Raw genomic sequence first — 14,987 nt, forward strand, 5'->3', positions numbered from 1 at the left:
GCATGCCAGGCTTCCCTGTCCATCGACAACTCTGAGTTTACTCAAACTCATGTCCATTGAGTCTGTGATGCCATCCAACCATCTCATCCTCTGTCGTCTCCTTCCCCTCCTGCCTTCAATCTTTCCCAGTATCAGGGTCTTTTCAAATGAGTCAGTTCTTCACATCAGGTGGCCAAAGTATTGGAGTTTCAGCTTCAGCATCAGACCTTCCAATGAATATTTAGGACTGATTTCCTTTAGGACTATACTAATTGAGGTCAAGAGAAGTACTAATATCGTTTCCAATAGTTTTCCATTTTTTATTTGGTTGCTATCTGACCTTAATCTCTTCAGTCTAAGAATTGAAATCATAGGCCATTATGGATCATTGATTTAAACCAATGAAAATAAATCAGAGGTCAGTTTTCCTAAACTGTAAGCTTCATGAGGGCAAGGACTACATATGTTTTGTGCTTCCCTGGTGGCTCAGGTAAAGAATCCGCCTGCAATGAAAGAGAGCTGGGTTCAGTCCCTGAGTCAGGAAGATCTCCTGGAGAAGGGAATGGCAACTCACTCCAGTATTGTTGCCTGGAGAATTTCATGGAGAGAGGAGCCTGGCAGGCTACAGGCCATGAGTCCACAAAGGGTCAGACATGACTGAGCAACTAACACTTTCAACATTAATATTTCCAGTGCCTGGCACAAAATTGGTACTCAGTTAATATTTACAAATAAATTAACAATCAGAAGAACAAGTAACCCAGTGGTTTTCAAACTTAAAAGTGCATCTGAATCACCTGGAAAACTTATTAAAACACAGACTGCCAGGCCTAACCCCAGCCTTTCTGATTTAGTAGGCCTAGGATAGGAACCAATATTTTACATGTCTAACAAGTTCCCAGTGGATACTGATGTTTTCTGGTACAGTGCCTGGCACATAGCTGGCATGCAATTTTAACTATATTAGTTGAAAGAATAAGTGACTAAACAGATTTTAACAAGTACTTATTAAATTGAATTTTGTTTTCTGAAATGGAAAAAAAGGTTGGAGTTGAACCCTCTCCCCTGCCTTTTTGGAAAAGAAATGGAAAGATTTCACCCTACATGAAATTGATTTATAAATATAAGTACATGAAGTCAATTTATAAGTATACATATATGAAGTTGATTTATAAGTAAAAATTTAACTTTTTGACTCATTTTTGTTTTCTCTTCAGTCAATCTGTATATGTCATGCTTTATATAACAGCATATCCAAAGCATTTATGAATGGTATATAATACAAGTATCAGCAATTATAAGAAAAGACGGTGACATTAAATCCTTACCCAGGGGATGGCCACCATTGGGCTATGAAAAAATTTGAGAAAATAAATTTTTAAAAGAGAAAAGGCAAGGTAACCATTACGTGTTTTTAAAAGTTTTTAGTAGAGTAAAATTACAGACTATTCAAGTAACTAACCAGCATGTTATCATTAGAAAAGTAGATGAAATAGCTTAACTCAGGAAGTCATGGTAAAGAGTTAAATAAATAAAACTATCTTTAAATGTATTTTTTCCATAATCAGAAAAGAGGACATTGTTGAGCAGAGACAAAGACTTAGAACAGTACAAAATACCAGACAGGCAGGTGAGAGTAGAAATCAGTATTTAGAAATAAGGTAATGAAAATTCAAAGCTCTCAGTCTTCTAAATTACAGTCCTAATGATTTTGGTTTTCTTGAAGTCCTATAGGTAGTGAATGTGTAAAAATGAATTAAATGATACAGTTTTGTGGGTAGGTCAAGTCCTTAATATCATATTAATCTAGCTGGGAACATGGACTTCAAGTTCTAAATATATAATGAATTTGTGAGTAATACTGTGTGACTATAAACAACTATGAAGTATTTAGCCAATCACTTTCAACCAAAACAAGGACTGTTTACCAAGAACATCAGTTTAACTCAGTATGAAATGTAGTTCTTTAACCTTTCAGATAGGAAAATGTTCAGATTATCCAAATTGTCTAGGAAAAAAACCCTGTAAAACACTTTTCTATCAAAAGACCCTTTTTTATTCCATTCTGTTCTTTCACTTGCATAATATAAACGTGAAAGGGTATCTGATAAGTATACCTAAATTAAGTTTATTTCAAATTAAACTTTAACCATTCGGTCTTTATTTTCCTAAATAGTTTCTGACTCCTAAAGCAAGCAAGCAAGCAAACAAACACATAAACAAGCAAAATTTCCATTTTACCTCTCCTTTTTGGATGTGTTCAAGTATCATAAGCTAGTGTAAGTCTATTTTGAAGGCAGGAGGGGTAGTTTTAAGCTTTTCATTAAAATACTTTGAAATCACATGATTTTCTAAAGTTTTAAGAGAAACTATGGAAGTTTGTGTTATTTTTTTTGTATAACACAATAACTCATCTATTCTCATCTCCAGGGAAAAAAGTGAGTAAGAGGCTACAGTCTGATATTTGGTGACTCTCACCAACACCCAGATTGATTTGTTTTTTCCTCTGTGTGTCCACAATGCGTTTCATATAGCTCTGTCATGACAATGACAAAAATCTGAAAACAGATTTAAAAAAAGCCCTCACCTAGTCTGGTTCTTAAAAGTAAGAAATCCAAGTCTAAAATTACATGCTTATTAATTAATTCCAAAATTACAAGAGGAATTCAAGGTTTTAATTTCTTGCTATCAGAAACAAATTACTTTCATCTTAAAATTAGCAAAAGAGTTTGGTCCAGAAAAATGAAAGCTTGATTACTAGAAAGGAGAATCAAACAAGCTACTGTGTGGCTTATTTTAAAAAAGTCATGAGCTCATGCATGTTTTGTAGAGCTAAAGGCAGGTTAATTTATATTAAAGGATCCCTACTTGTTTCACCTGACTTTCAGTTGAGATAGACAGTCTACGAAAGTCCACCTGAAAAATAAATGGCTCAAATTAAACTTAAGATACGAAGCAAAATACATGCTTTTACAAAGTCTGATTCCAAAATAATGTTCTTAAACATGAAAATATCCCAGTTCATTTCCCAAGTAGTATCTTACCTGCTTTATCTCACTTTTTAACTGCATGATCCCAGTTCGTTCTGTTTTGGTTGCTCCAACAGCACCAACCTCACGGATTGAAATAGCAGGGCTGATATTTGAATCAGTGGGACGAACTATATAGCATGACAGATTAAAGAGAAAGAGAGAAGATAATCAGGTTCAAACTTTTTCTCCACCACTTTTAAAAGACTCAGATGTATGACCTCTTTTTATGTTAATAATAATGAAAAACTCAACAGCTATAACGTTTCTATTCAAAGTGTGGTCCACAGACCTGCAGCATTGCATCACCTAGAAGCTTACTAGAATTTTAGGCCCAACCGTAGACCTATTGAATCAAAGTCTGCAGTTTAGCAAGATACCCAGGTAATTCTTATGAACAGTAAGACTTGAGGAATACTGCTTTATAACTTTCTCTTACCACTCTAAGGTATCCATCCATCTGATATTATATATTTATTTATTCTAACTCTGAAAGTTAAGCATGGGAGATGACTCTCTTCATTTGCTCTGATGTTTTAGGTACTTGATATCAAATACCACCGCCAAACCACCAAGTGCAGGTATAAGGTTAATTTGTGATAGAACCCAAATGTATTTGAATTTAAAGGTGAAAGGATATATCCGATGTATTATAGCAGCTACACACACATGCACATCATCATAAATGCTACTGAATTATTGTTAACTGGGATACAAGAAAGTTTTAGATGATATAGATTGCTATTTGTGCTAAAGTAGAGACTTAAGATAATGTAAAGGAATATATAAGACAGTTCAAAACAAAATATGATAGTAATCTACTTAATTAAAGGGGAAAAAAGACACACAGTGGTTTCCAAATCTTGCTCCAGAAGAGAGCTTTGGTTTAAACTTTTCCATACATAGGGGTTCTATTTATTTGGAGGAAAAGTTTCTCTGCTAAAAGAACAGTATTTTAAAATCAATGAAACATTTAAAATAAGCACTGTGAAAATAGAAATGCAGTTATTCAACCTTACCACTTCGTTCCACTCCAAACTCCTTGCCACTGAGTATGTGATGCAGGAGGTTCTTCATGGCTGAAGGACTGAGATTCATCAGGCCATCTGTGGCTTCCTCAGCTAGTCAGCAGAAATGTTAGGACAGAGGTATTTCTAATTGGCCTGCCATTCCCACCCCACGTTTTCTGTTTCTTTTCTTGCTTAGAATTTCTGAATCACTTGATTGGAAGAACAGAATTATGAAATACATTTCCAGCACCATATTGCCTAGGCATGCATACTGCAATAGTTTCTTCTTTTTTTGATTTATGATTTTTTTTATTTTTAATTTTAATTGGAGGCTAATTACTTTACAATATTGTATTGGTTTTGCCATACATTGACATGAATCCACCCCGGGTGTACATGTGTTCCTCATCTTGAACCCCCCTCCCACCTCCCTCCCCATATCATCTCTCTGGGTCATCCCAGTGCACCAGCCTAAGGACAGATTTTGGACAGTTTATGGATTAACCAGGTTCTTGACTTCTTCAGTTCTCTTCCACATCAGTAGGGTATACTCAGTAGAATCTTAATTTGAAAGTGGGAAGAATGAAAGGTCAGAAAAATCAAACTGGAAACCAGTTGGAGAAAGTAATGGATGTGTATATGAAGATAGGCTAAAATAATCAAAACTTCTCAGTCTGGAAATATGGGGATTTAAAAAGAGAATAGATATGAATCCATGAAATTAGGAAGAATATTGAGAAGATAACTTGAACTTGTTCATCAACATCAGACACCTATTATGAGTTTACTACATCTAGGTCATGATTTTAAGCAATGTTAGTACAAACAGGTATGACATAGTGCTTGCCTTGAGAGGCTGACCAACTAGCAATGTGTGGGAAAGACCAGACATGTGAAGAAGATAAACAACAATAAAACATGACATGGCTATACTAAGTGTCAAATGAAAGGTATAGACAATAAATGCTTTGGAAATCAGAGGAGACATCAATCTTCAAGGATGAAGACTGATAAAATGGGAAGCATTGTTGAAGTAGGAGGCAGAGGTCAGACTATTGAGGGTCTTGGATATCAGACCCAGGGACCTTGACTTTATCCTACAAGAAATCAATAGCCATGGCTTGGGGAATCCACAAGAAAAAAATTCTGTTATGGGCAATTAAGAAAAAGTGAAGAATGTTTGGGGATTTTATCCCTTCTTGAGGTTTATTATTGAATAATCAGACTGTGTGTGTGTGTGTGTCTGACTCTGCGACCCTATGGACTGTGTGTGTGTGTGTGTGTGTCTGACTCTTTGAGACCCTATGGACTGTGTGTGTGTGTGTGTGTGTGTGTGTCTGACTCTTTGAGACCCTATGGACTGTGTGTGTGTGTGTGTGTGTCTGACTCTTTGCGACCCTACAGACTGTGTGTGTGTGTGTGTGTGTGTGTGTGTGTGTCTGACTCTTTGAGACCCTATGGACTGTGTGTGTGTGTGTGTCTGACTCTTTGAGACCCTATGGACTGTGTGTGTGTGTGTGTGTGTGTCTGACTCTTTGCGACCCTACGGACTGTGTGTGTGTGTGTGTGTGTGTGTGTGTGTGTCTCTTTGCGACCCTACGGACTGTAGCCTGCCAGGTTCCTCTGTCCACGGGATTCTCCAGTAAGAATACCAGAGTAGGTTGCCACGCCTTCTCTCAGGGGATCTTCCTGACCCAGGGTTCAAACCCATGTCTCTTACATCTCCTGCATTGGCAGGCAGGTTCTTTACCACTAGCGCCACCTGGAAAAATCTATAATAATCTATAATAATAGATTACATTGTAATCTATAATAATTACAATGTGATCTATAATAATGTGCTGAACTGGAAATCATTTACAATAAGGCAGACTTGGACTCAAATTTCGCTATTTCCTAGTTATGCAATTTGGGCAAGTAATTAACCTGAGTTTCATTTAAAAAAAAAGCTGATCATTAGTTTTATATAAAATTTTATTTTATACAATTCTAAAGGTTACTTTCCATTTATAGTTATTACAAAATTATAGCCTGTGTTCCCATGTTGCACAATACATCCTTGAGCCTATCTTACATCCAATAGTTTGTTGAGTTCCAATTTCTTTTTCAGTAAAATTGAGATTAAAAATACCTTCACCATTGGGTTGTTGTAAGGATTAAATGAGATAATGTATAAAAGTACTGTCTGGCATATGGTAGGTACAGAATAATCATTAGCTTTATTTCTCTAAAGGGTTATTTAAATATACATTATATCATGTAATTTAGGTTGGATTCAAACCAATAAATTTAGCTACTTGCTCACAGTGCAATTAAAAGCCTTTTGGGGAAATTTAATTGAAACAATGGTTAACATTGAGTTTTGCAACTATGATTTTATTTCTGTATGCAATCCCTATCTCTATTGTTTTGTCATTCTTGTTGAAATCAAACAAATATTAAAGTCATGCCATGGGGTCCCCCCATAATTCTGTGCTACAGCTTCCAAAGGCCCCATTTATTTTTCCAATGAAAACTACCACCTTGCCAAATATACCTTTAGCTAATATCAAAAAGTTTTGTCAGATAAATATTAATAGAAATATTGCCTTCCTTTATTTGATCCTGATGGTAACTAGACAGAATACTGATACTATAATCAAACTGATGTGGTGACTCAATCTGACAGCCAGAGGTGGCATGCCTGAATTAGAATCAAACCCAGTCTGTCATACTTAGTTTGATGTATGCAGAAGACCCAGGTTCAGTCACTGGGTTGGGAAGATCCCCTGGAGAAGGAAATGGCAGCCTACTACAATATTCTTGCCTGGAGAATTCCATGGACAGAGGAGCCTGGTGAGCTACAGTCCATGGGGTTGCCAAGAGTTGGACATGACTGAACAGCTAACACTTTCACTTTTCACACGCCCTGGATCATTCTAGGAGTTAGTAGGAAGGTAATTTGGAGTGCAGAGCCACCAAAAGATGGGATTTTGAAATTGAAAACTGATATATAAACTTGTTATAGCAATCCCTTGACTTGCATAGAGACAAACATGGGAACAACACTGCTATATGCAGCATCTGAGCTACTGACAGAAATCTTTTAGCCCCCTTCTCTCCTGATTCAAAACTTAACAGACCTCTAATAAAAGTGAATTCTGCCTCAATTACTTAATTGAATACCTGAGCATCGAAGGGAGTGGGCCAGTTCTGTTGCCATAACTTGTATGATCAGACCAATTCGAAGTCGAAACATTTCAGCAAAGAGGCCAGGCTGAGTTCGCATATACATGGCTAGATATACCATTATTTCCTGTGCATGGAATGAATACAGACAAAAAATTATACCATAGATCTCAAAAGGCCTATTTTGTGGTCTTCAGAAATTGCCAAATCAACTGAAAACAAACTTTTAAACATCAGTCATCAGATTAGGCTTTATAACTCTGCTCACCTGTGTAAGAATTGAAATGCTCATATCCCCTTCACTGGCTTCATCTATCAGTTGAGTGAGTACTTCATATGGCAGAGGTCTAAGGAAGAAAGTGAAAAAAGACAAAATTCTGCAACTACTTAAATCTAAATATACTGAGAAAATGAAAACACTCCTCCTAAGTCCAAGTCAGTGTCTCAACATCTCATCATTACTGGTATCATTCTGTTTCTTTCAGTCTTCAAAGTTTACTGCCTCCCCAAAGCACTCTGGCCTGTATGAACTCAGGAGAGTTCTGCTCCCTCCTCTCTAAGCCTGGATTGCCTTTCTCCCTCAAAATTGTACTTAAAACTCACCCCATGATGTCCATGAAGACCAGGTTTTCATCGTTAATTCTTAACATTTGATAAGTAACTATTATGGCTGGAAAGTAACAAACTAAATTTAAGCTGTGCCTTTTGGAAGCCATTTTATTGCTTTACAATCATACTTTATAGTCTTATACTGATTTTTATAGATTCATCAGTTTATATATATATATGCACACAGGCTCCCTCCCACACTTCTGACTCTCCTGTTGATACTAAGCACTCTGGGTGCATGGGGGATGTCATCTTCTTTTGGACTACCCACAGTAGTCACAAAATTGATCTAATTTGTAATAAAAGGTTCTGCTTGGCAGGAGTAAGGTGTTATGGACTGAATTGTGTTCCAAGTTCTTATATTGAAATCCTCCTAGGTCCTCAGAGTATAACTTTGTTTGGAGATGGGGTCTATAAAGTGACTCTATAAAGAGGTAAGCTAAAGTGAGGTCATTGGCTGGTGTCTTTTATAAGTGAGAAATTTGGACAGAGAGAAGAAATGTGAAGAGACATAAGGAAAAAATAGCCATCTATAGGCATAGGAGAGAGGTCTGGAATGAAGTCTATAGGATAGCTCATTTTGTGTGTGTGTGGGGGGGTAATTCCAGTTGCCTTGTTTGTTGATTTTTTGAAGGAAACGTTTGGGAAAGTCAATAAGCAAAAACAAACAAACAAAAAACCTCCAAAAGAGCAAAATACATTCGAGTACTACTCCCTGTGAGTTTTCTCTTTCATTTATTCATGTCCTATCACTGCTTCCTGGTGGCTCAGATGGTAAAGAATCTGCTTGCAATGTGGGGGACCTGGGTTCGATCCCTGGGTCGGGAAGATCCCCTGGAGAAGGAAATGGCAACCCACTCCAGTATTCTTGCCTGGAGAATCCCATGGACAGAGGAGTTTGGCGGGCTCCAGTCCATGGAGTCTCATAGAGTTGGATACAACTAAGCACAGCATAGAAATATCACTACAAACATTCTCACATCGAGGGTCCCTGATAGAAGGTCACACACATAGGACATTATCATCCATTTGTTGATTAGGACAGCAGAATTGTGGCCAGTCCTCACAGCTCCTTAAAATTTCAGAGAAGCATGATCAAACCCAAACAAAACCATACTAACGCAGAGATGGTCTTCTCTCGAGGTTCTGGAGGGAGTCCCACTGTCAAATGTTTCTGATGGGAGAGAAGGTCTGTGCAGGCCTACAAATAAACAGCGTAACAGTATTACCCTTCACAGAATACCTCAGATTTCCATAAAAATTCCTCTTTACAGCCTAGAAACCTTTTCTCCCCCCTTAATTTAATGACACATCAGTCTTTTCCTTATGAAATGCCATGAACATCAGAAAAGAGAGATTTCTCTGAAGGTATTTTTATTTCCTAAGAGGTAGGATATTTTAGTCTAGTGTAAATTCCTTCTTAAGATCTATGATTTTTATAGTTTTTAATACCTCTATAAGTCTACAGTTTATATGCTTCAGTATTAAATATTTGACACTCACAAAAAAAAGGTTAACTGATCTCAGAAATTTTATGTGGGAAAAACAACAGTTCAAATGATTAGATGCTGTAGTGATTCCCTTAAAAAACTTCAGAAACAAATTTTTTAAAAAACACCTCCATTTAGATTTGATATAAATTTAAGAATTCATAGTACCTCATCGAGTGCTTCCACCTTCTTCCTTAAGATTCCAGAGATGTATCTGATCAGGCCCCAGTGACGAATTTCTCCAACTTTGCCATATAGCTCACTAAGCAGCTCTCTGACTGTCATGCTCCCTTCATCATACAATCCAGTGTCCCAGTCAGGTCCTCTGAAATGTTAAAGGCAGGCCTGCATTAATTATAAGTTAAGCTACAGGCAACAATCTTTCGTTTGTGTTATAATGACTGTGCCTGTTTTTGATAGGTCTCTCTCATTAGGAAATGAATGTTATTTACTGTGAATTCTTATAAAACTATTTTAATAGTCAGTACTGAAAGCCAAATATCTAGACAAGAATAAGTCTTAGTTTCAGTTGTGTTTTTACAAAATGCATTCTTTTACCCTCTCAATGGGCTTCAAAGTAGCTGAAATTAAAGTAAAAAATTTAACTACTGCAAGTTCAGAAAGTATGGTGCACTTAGGGAAGTAATGAAGAAGAAAAAATTTGCTTTTTTTTACTTTGCAATATTGTATTGGTTTTGCCTTACATTGACATTAATCCGCCACAGGTGTACATGTGTTCCCCATCTTGAACCCCCCTCCTACCCCCCTCCCCACATTATCCCTCTGGGTCATCCCAGTGCACCAGCCCCATGCATCATGTATCATGCATTGAACCTGGACTGGTGATCCATTTCGCATGTTATTTTAAAAGATATACATCACATACATTATTGCCGTAAAAATTTATATAATGCAAGTCAACTGTAAAATACCATAAAAGATATATAAAGTGTTATAAAATTGGGAATTTAATATATGATAAAAGGTAGATTATTTATTAAATGATGTTAAGACAAGTAGCCACTGGGGGAAATGTTGAATCCTTACTTCGCACTGTACACAAAAATTCCAAATGTATCAAATTTAAATGTTAAAGTACTAAAAGAGATAGGGGAGAACTACTTTATTATTTTAGAAGCAAGAGGACTTTTAAACTGTGTGGTTTATACCAGAAGCCATAAAGAAAGGTTGATACATTTATATATCACACATAAATATATATTTATATAAATACAGAAAACTCATTGCAAAAACCACTATAAGAAAAATCATAGAACAAATTACAAACTGAGAAAAAATATTTCCAATTCATAGGCCAATTTTCTCTAATATGTAAAGAATTCCACTAAAAAACTACTAGAACTCATCAATGAATTCAGTAAAGTTGCAGGATACAAAATTAATATACATAGATCTACTGCATTTCTACAAACTGACAATAAAGTATCAGAAAGAGAAATTAAGATAAATCTCACTTAAAGTCATATCAAAAGAATAAAATAAAAATAAATCTAAGTAAGGAGATAAAAGACCTGTACTTGGAAAACTATAAGACACTGATGAAAGAAATTGAAGGTGACAAAAACAAATGAAAAGATATACTGTGTTCATGGATTGGAAGAATTAATATTGCTAATGTCACCATACTACCCATGGCAATCTCTAGATTCAATGCAATCCTTATCAAAATACCAATGGCATTTTTCACAGAACTAGAAGAAATAATCCTAAAATTTGTATGGAAATACTAAAGACACTGAATGGCCAAAATAATTTTAAAAAGAAAAAACTGGAGGAATCATGCTCCCTGTCTTTGGACTATACTATAAAGCTATACTCTTCAAAGAAGTATGGTACTGGCACAAAAGCAGACACACATACCAATGGAACAGAGTAGAGACCCCAGAAATAAATTCACACTTATATAATCAATAAATGTTCAACAAAGGAGATAAGAATATACAATGGGAAAATACAGTCTCTTTAACAAATGGTGTTGGGAAAACGGGACAGCTACTAATACATGCAAGAGAATCAAAATGTATTACTTTCCCATACCATATACAAAAATAAACTCAAAATGGATTAAAGACTTAAATGTAAGACATGAAACCATAAAAATTCTAGAAGAAAACATAGACAATATGCTCTTTTGACACTGGTCTTAGCAATTTTTTAAAAAATTAATTTTTATTAGAGAATAGTTGCTTTACAATGTTATGTTAGTTTTTTGCTATACAACAAAGTGAATCAGCTATATGTGTGTATGTGTGTATATATATATATACACATATACATATATATATATATATATATATACACACACATAAATATATATATATATATATTTATCTCCTGTGTTTTGGACTTCCTTCCCGTTTAGGTCACCACAGAGCACTGAGTAGAGTTTCCTGAGCTATACATTAGGTTCTCAATAGTTATATCTTTTATACATAGCAGTGTATATATATCAACCCCAATCTCCCAATTCATCCCACCATCCCTTCCCCTGTTGCCGTCTCCTATTCAAGTGTGGATAAAAAAGCAAATAAGACTACCTCAAAGTAAAAGTTTTTGCACAGAGACAGAAACTGTCAAGAAAAAGTCTGTCTACTAAATAGAAGATAATTGTAAATGATATACCCACGTCTCCTGTGTCTCCTGCATTGGCAGGCGGATTCTTTACCACTGAGCCACCTAGGAAGCCCCACTTCAGTAGTAGTCTTGCCTAAAATGTATAACCTAAATTTAATTATGAAGAAACATCAGATAAACCAAACTTTAGGGATATTCTGCAAAATAAATTGTCTGTATCCTTTAAAAATGTTAACAACAGCCATATCATCTTTTCTTTCTTCTCTGCTTCCACCATCATATCAGCTCCTCTCTTATAATGACCCTTACGATTATATCAGGCCCATCTTGATCAACCAGGATAATCTCCCCCAACTCAAGATTCTTTTTGAAAAAATTTATTTAACTGGAAGGATAATTGTTAGTCTTCTGACCTCTTGGACTAAGATAATAAATCTGCATTGTTTTAAATAAAAAAAAGTCAATAACATTAAAGATAAAGACTTAGGAACTGTTCCACATTAAAGGAGACAAGGGACATATGAGAACTAAATGAAATTCATCATTTAGATTTTTTTTGCTATAAAGACATTATTGGGAAAACCAACAAATGTTAGATATTTGTTGGACAACCAACAAAGTTGTACATTAGATAGTGGTATTATCTTAACATTAATTTTCTGATTTTGGCAATTGTACTGTGCTTATATAAGCAAATCCCTAGTCTTTAGGAAATACTCACTGAAGTATTAATATTTGGGGGTAGAGAGGGATCGTGTTTGCACTTACTGTCAATGGTTCAGAAAAAATATGTGTGTGGTGATGACAATGATGAGATGATGATGAAGAAGACAGGGAAGGAGGAAGGGACGGAGGGAGGGAGAGAGAGAAAGACACAGAGAAATATTAAAGCTCAGTGTGAACCTCTGAGGGATCTGAGTGATGGATATCCAGAAATTCTTCTTTGTATTATCTTTACAAGTTTTCTCTCTAAGTTTGTAATGGTCAGAATGAAAATAAATAATATGAAAATAAATGTTGTGATAGCTCACAATCAGGGAAGATTGTGAGCCATCTTTTTATTCCTAGAGATCAGAGAAAGTTTCACGGAGGTGACAGATAATTCAGGCCTTGATATATGGCTAGAATTCCAACAAGGAGAGATGGGAGTGGTAAAGACAAGTGGGCCAGACAGAGGAAAAAACATGAACCAAAGTCTGAAAGTAGTCATGTACAGGCTTTGGATATGATAAGCAATGGGCTGTTTTGGTGGGAGCATTCACACTTTGATGGGGGAAGCAATGGTAGATAAAGGTTCAAAGTTATAGTATAGAGGATATAGGCTTGATCACCGATTCCCAACTATAGTTGTGGTCACGTAGGGAGAGGCAGCGGGTGAGAAAGACTTGAAGATGACGACACAATTTCACGTCTGGGTGGCTGAAACAATGATAATACCATGAAAAGCCAGGCAGCAGTATGTATCTGGTAAAGACAGTGAATTTGACTTTAGACATGTTGAGTAAGAAGATATATAAAAATAAATTCCAAGTAGATCAAGAATTTAAATTTTTAAAAATTCTTAAAGGCATTTAAAATATTTCTAAATTCTAGGAGGGAAGAAGATTCTCCCCACATATGACAAGAAACCCAGAAACCAAAAAAGAAAATACTGATGTAGATTTGATTATATAAAATGAAATTTTTGCACAGAGAAAGGCATATGAACAAAGTTAAAAAGCAAATTATTTGGACAAAATATCTGCAACAAATATAGCAAAGAAAATAGTAATATATGCTATCAATAAGAAAAATATAAATAACCCAACAGAAAGCAAAGTTTATGAACAGACAATTCACAGAAGGAATACCAGTCAATACCCATAGGAGACCCCACCTCCGAGTTTCTACTCAAATTCACAAAGGGATATTGGGCAGAATTCCAAGTGTACTAAAAGCCACATAGTACATCATATACAATCTACTCAAAATGTTTGATATTACCTAGTTTTAGGAAGATTACAAGTTTCAATCAGATGTTATGGTAAAGTTAGTATATGCCGGATTAGATGAAGAAAATTCATGTGTTGGCAGCAGAAAAGTTGACGGTCAACCATGGATCATCTGACCTGATAGGAAAGCAGGAGTTTTTCAAGTCTTTGCTTGCCTATCCCAATTACCCTGCTGAATCATCAGTTTCCATTCCAGCTACAGTCATTCTGTCCTTACCCCTTATCTCCTTGCATCTTCTCTATCTTTTCATTACTCTGCATTTAGTATTGTGCCTGGCACATAAGTACTCAGCTGATACTTTGTGAAGAGAGTGCCTGACCTTAAAGGAAAAAGAAAGGAACAAAGGTATCAAAGTAATAATTCTCATGTGTTTTTTTGGTAGTAGCATATAACAAGCTTTAACAGTTGGTATATGGATAGCTTGTATGAAAGGGGTAATCCCTCACAGCATCAGAATGTCAGGAGGCTTATGTAAGGCATAAGTTCTACCATCCACAACAGGAGGAGGGCAAGGAAACTCCCAGGGATGAGAGGAGGAGGGGGGTTACATGTCTAGCTATATACCTTAGTAGCACCATGAGGAGTTGCTAGGTTAGAAGCTCTGAATGCAGCTGTGGTTTGGGATACTCATGGCCCAGGGATTATCTCTTGTTAGCAGATGCAGGATGAATTTTGAGGAGGATGCAAAGCAGATAAGCCCTAATGGCTTAAAATATGTTTGGGCTATTTTTAATAAAATTGGGTATGTAAAAATTCAACTTTGGTGCTGATGGGCTTTTCAGCTTCCTTGTTTACTCATTAAACACTATAATCTGATGGAAACAGCATAGGCACTGGAGTCAGACAGATCAAGGGGACTTCATTATCAACTCAATACAGTTCAGTTCAGTCACTCAGTCGTGTCCGACTCTTTGTGACCCCATGAATTGCAGCACGCCAGGCCTCCCTGTCCATCATCATCTCCCGGAGTTCACTCAAACTCATGTCCATCGAGTCGGTGATGCCATGTCGTCCCTGTCTTCTCCCACCCCCAATCCCTCCCAGCATCAGTCTTTTCCAGTGAGTCAACTCGTCGCATGAGGTGGCCAATGTATTGCAGTTTCAGCTTTAGCATC

General features: G+C 36.3%; 1 protein-coding gene across 5 annotated transcripts in view; it reads right to left on the reverse strand.

Moving 5' to 3' along the window:
* Positions 1-14,987, reverse strand: part of PHKA1 (phosphorylase kinase regulatory subunit alpha 1) — a 167,226-nt gene that overhangs the window by 24,727 nt on the left and 127,512 nt on the right. For 2 of the 5 annotated variants that reach the window (XM_055393888.2, XM_055393885.1), the window contains 7 exons: positions 9,454-9,610; positions 8,917-8,996; positions 7,455-7,533; positions 7,184-7,313; positions 4,028-4,129; positions 3,024-3,139; positions 2,848-2,895 (listed from right to left, as the gene is read on the reverse strand). In XM_055393888.2, the coding sequence (XP_055249863.1) occupies positions 2,848-2,895; positions 3,024-3,139; positions 4,028-4,129; positions 7,184-7,313; positions 7,455-7,533; positions 8,917-8,996; positions 9,454-9,610 (712 nt within the window). The remainder of the gene's footprint in view (positions 1-2,847; positions 2,896-3,023; positions 3,140-4,027; positions 4,130-7,183; positions 7,314-7,454; positions 7,534-8,916; positions 8,997-9,453; positions 9,611-14,987) is intronic. The other 3 variants (XM_055393889.1, XM_055393887.2, XM_055393886.2) reach the window with 2 other exon arrangements.

Source organism: Moschus berezovskii, chromosome X (genome assembly GCF_049115385.1).
Source record: "Moschus berezovskii isolate FMDL1 chromosome X, NW_MosBer_1.0, whole genome shotgun sequence".
Taxonomy (NCBI): Eukaryota; Metazoa; Chordata; class Mammalia; order Artiodactyla; family Moschidae; genus Moschus; species Moschus berezovskii.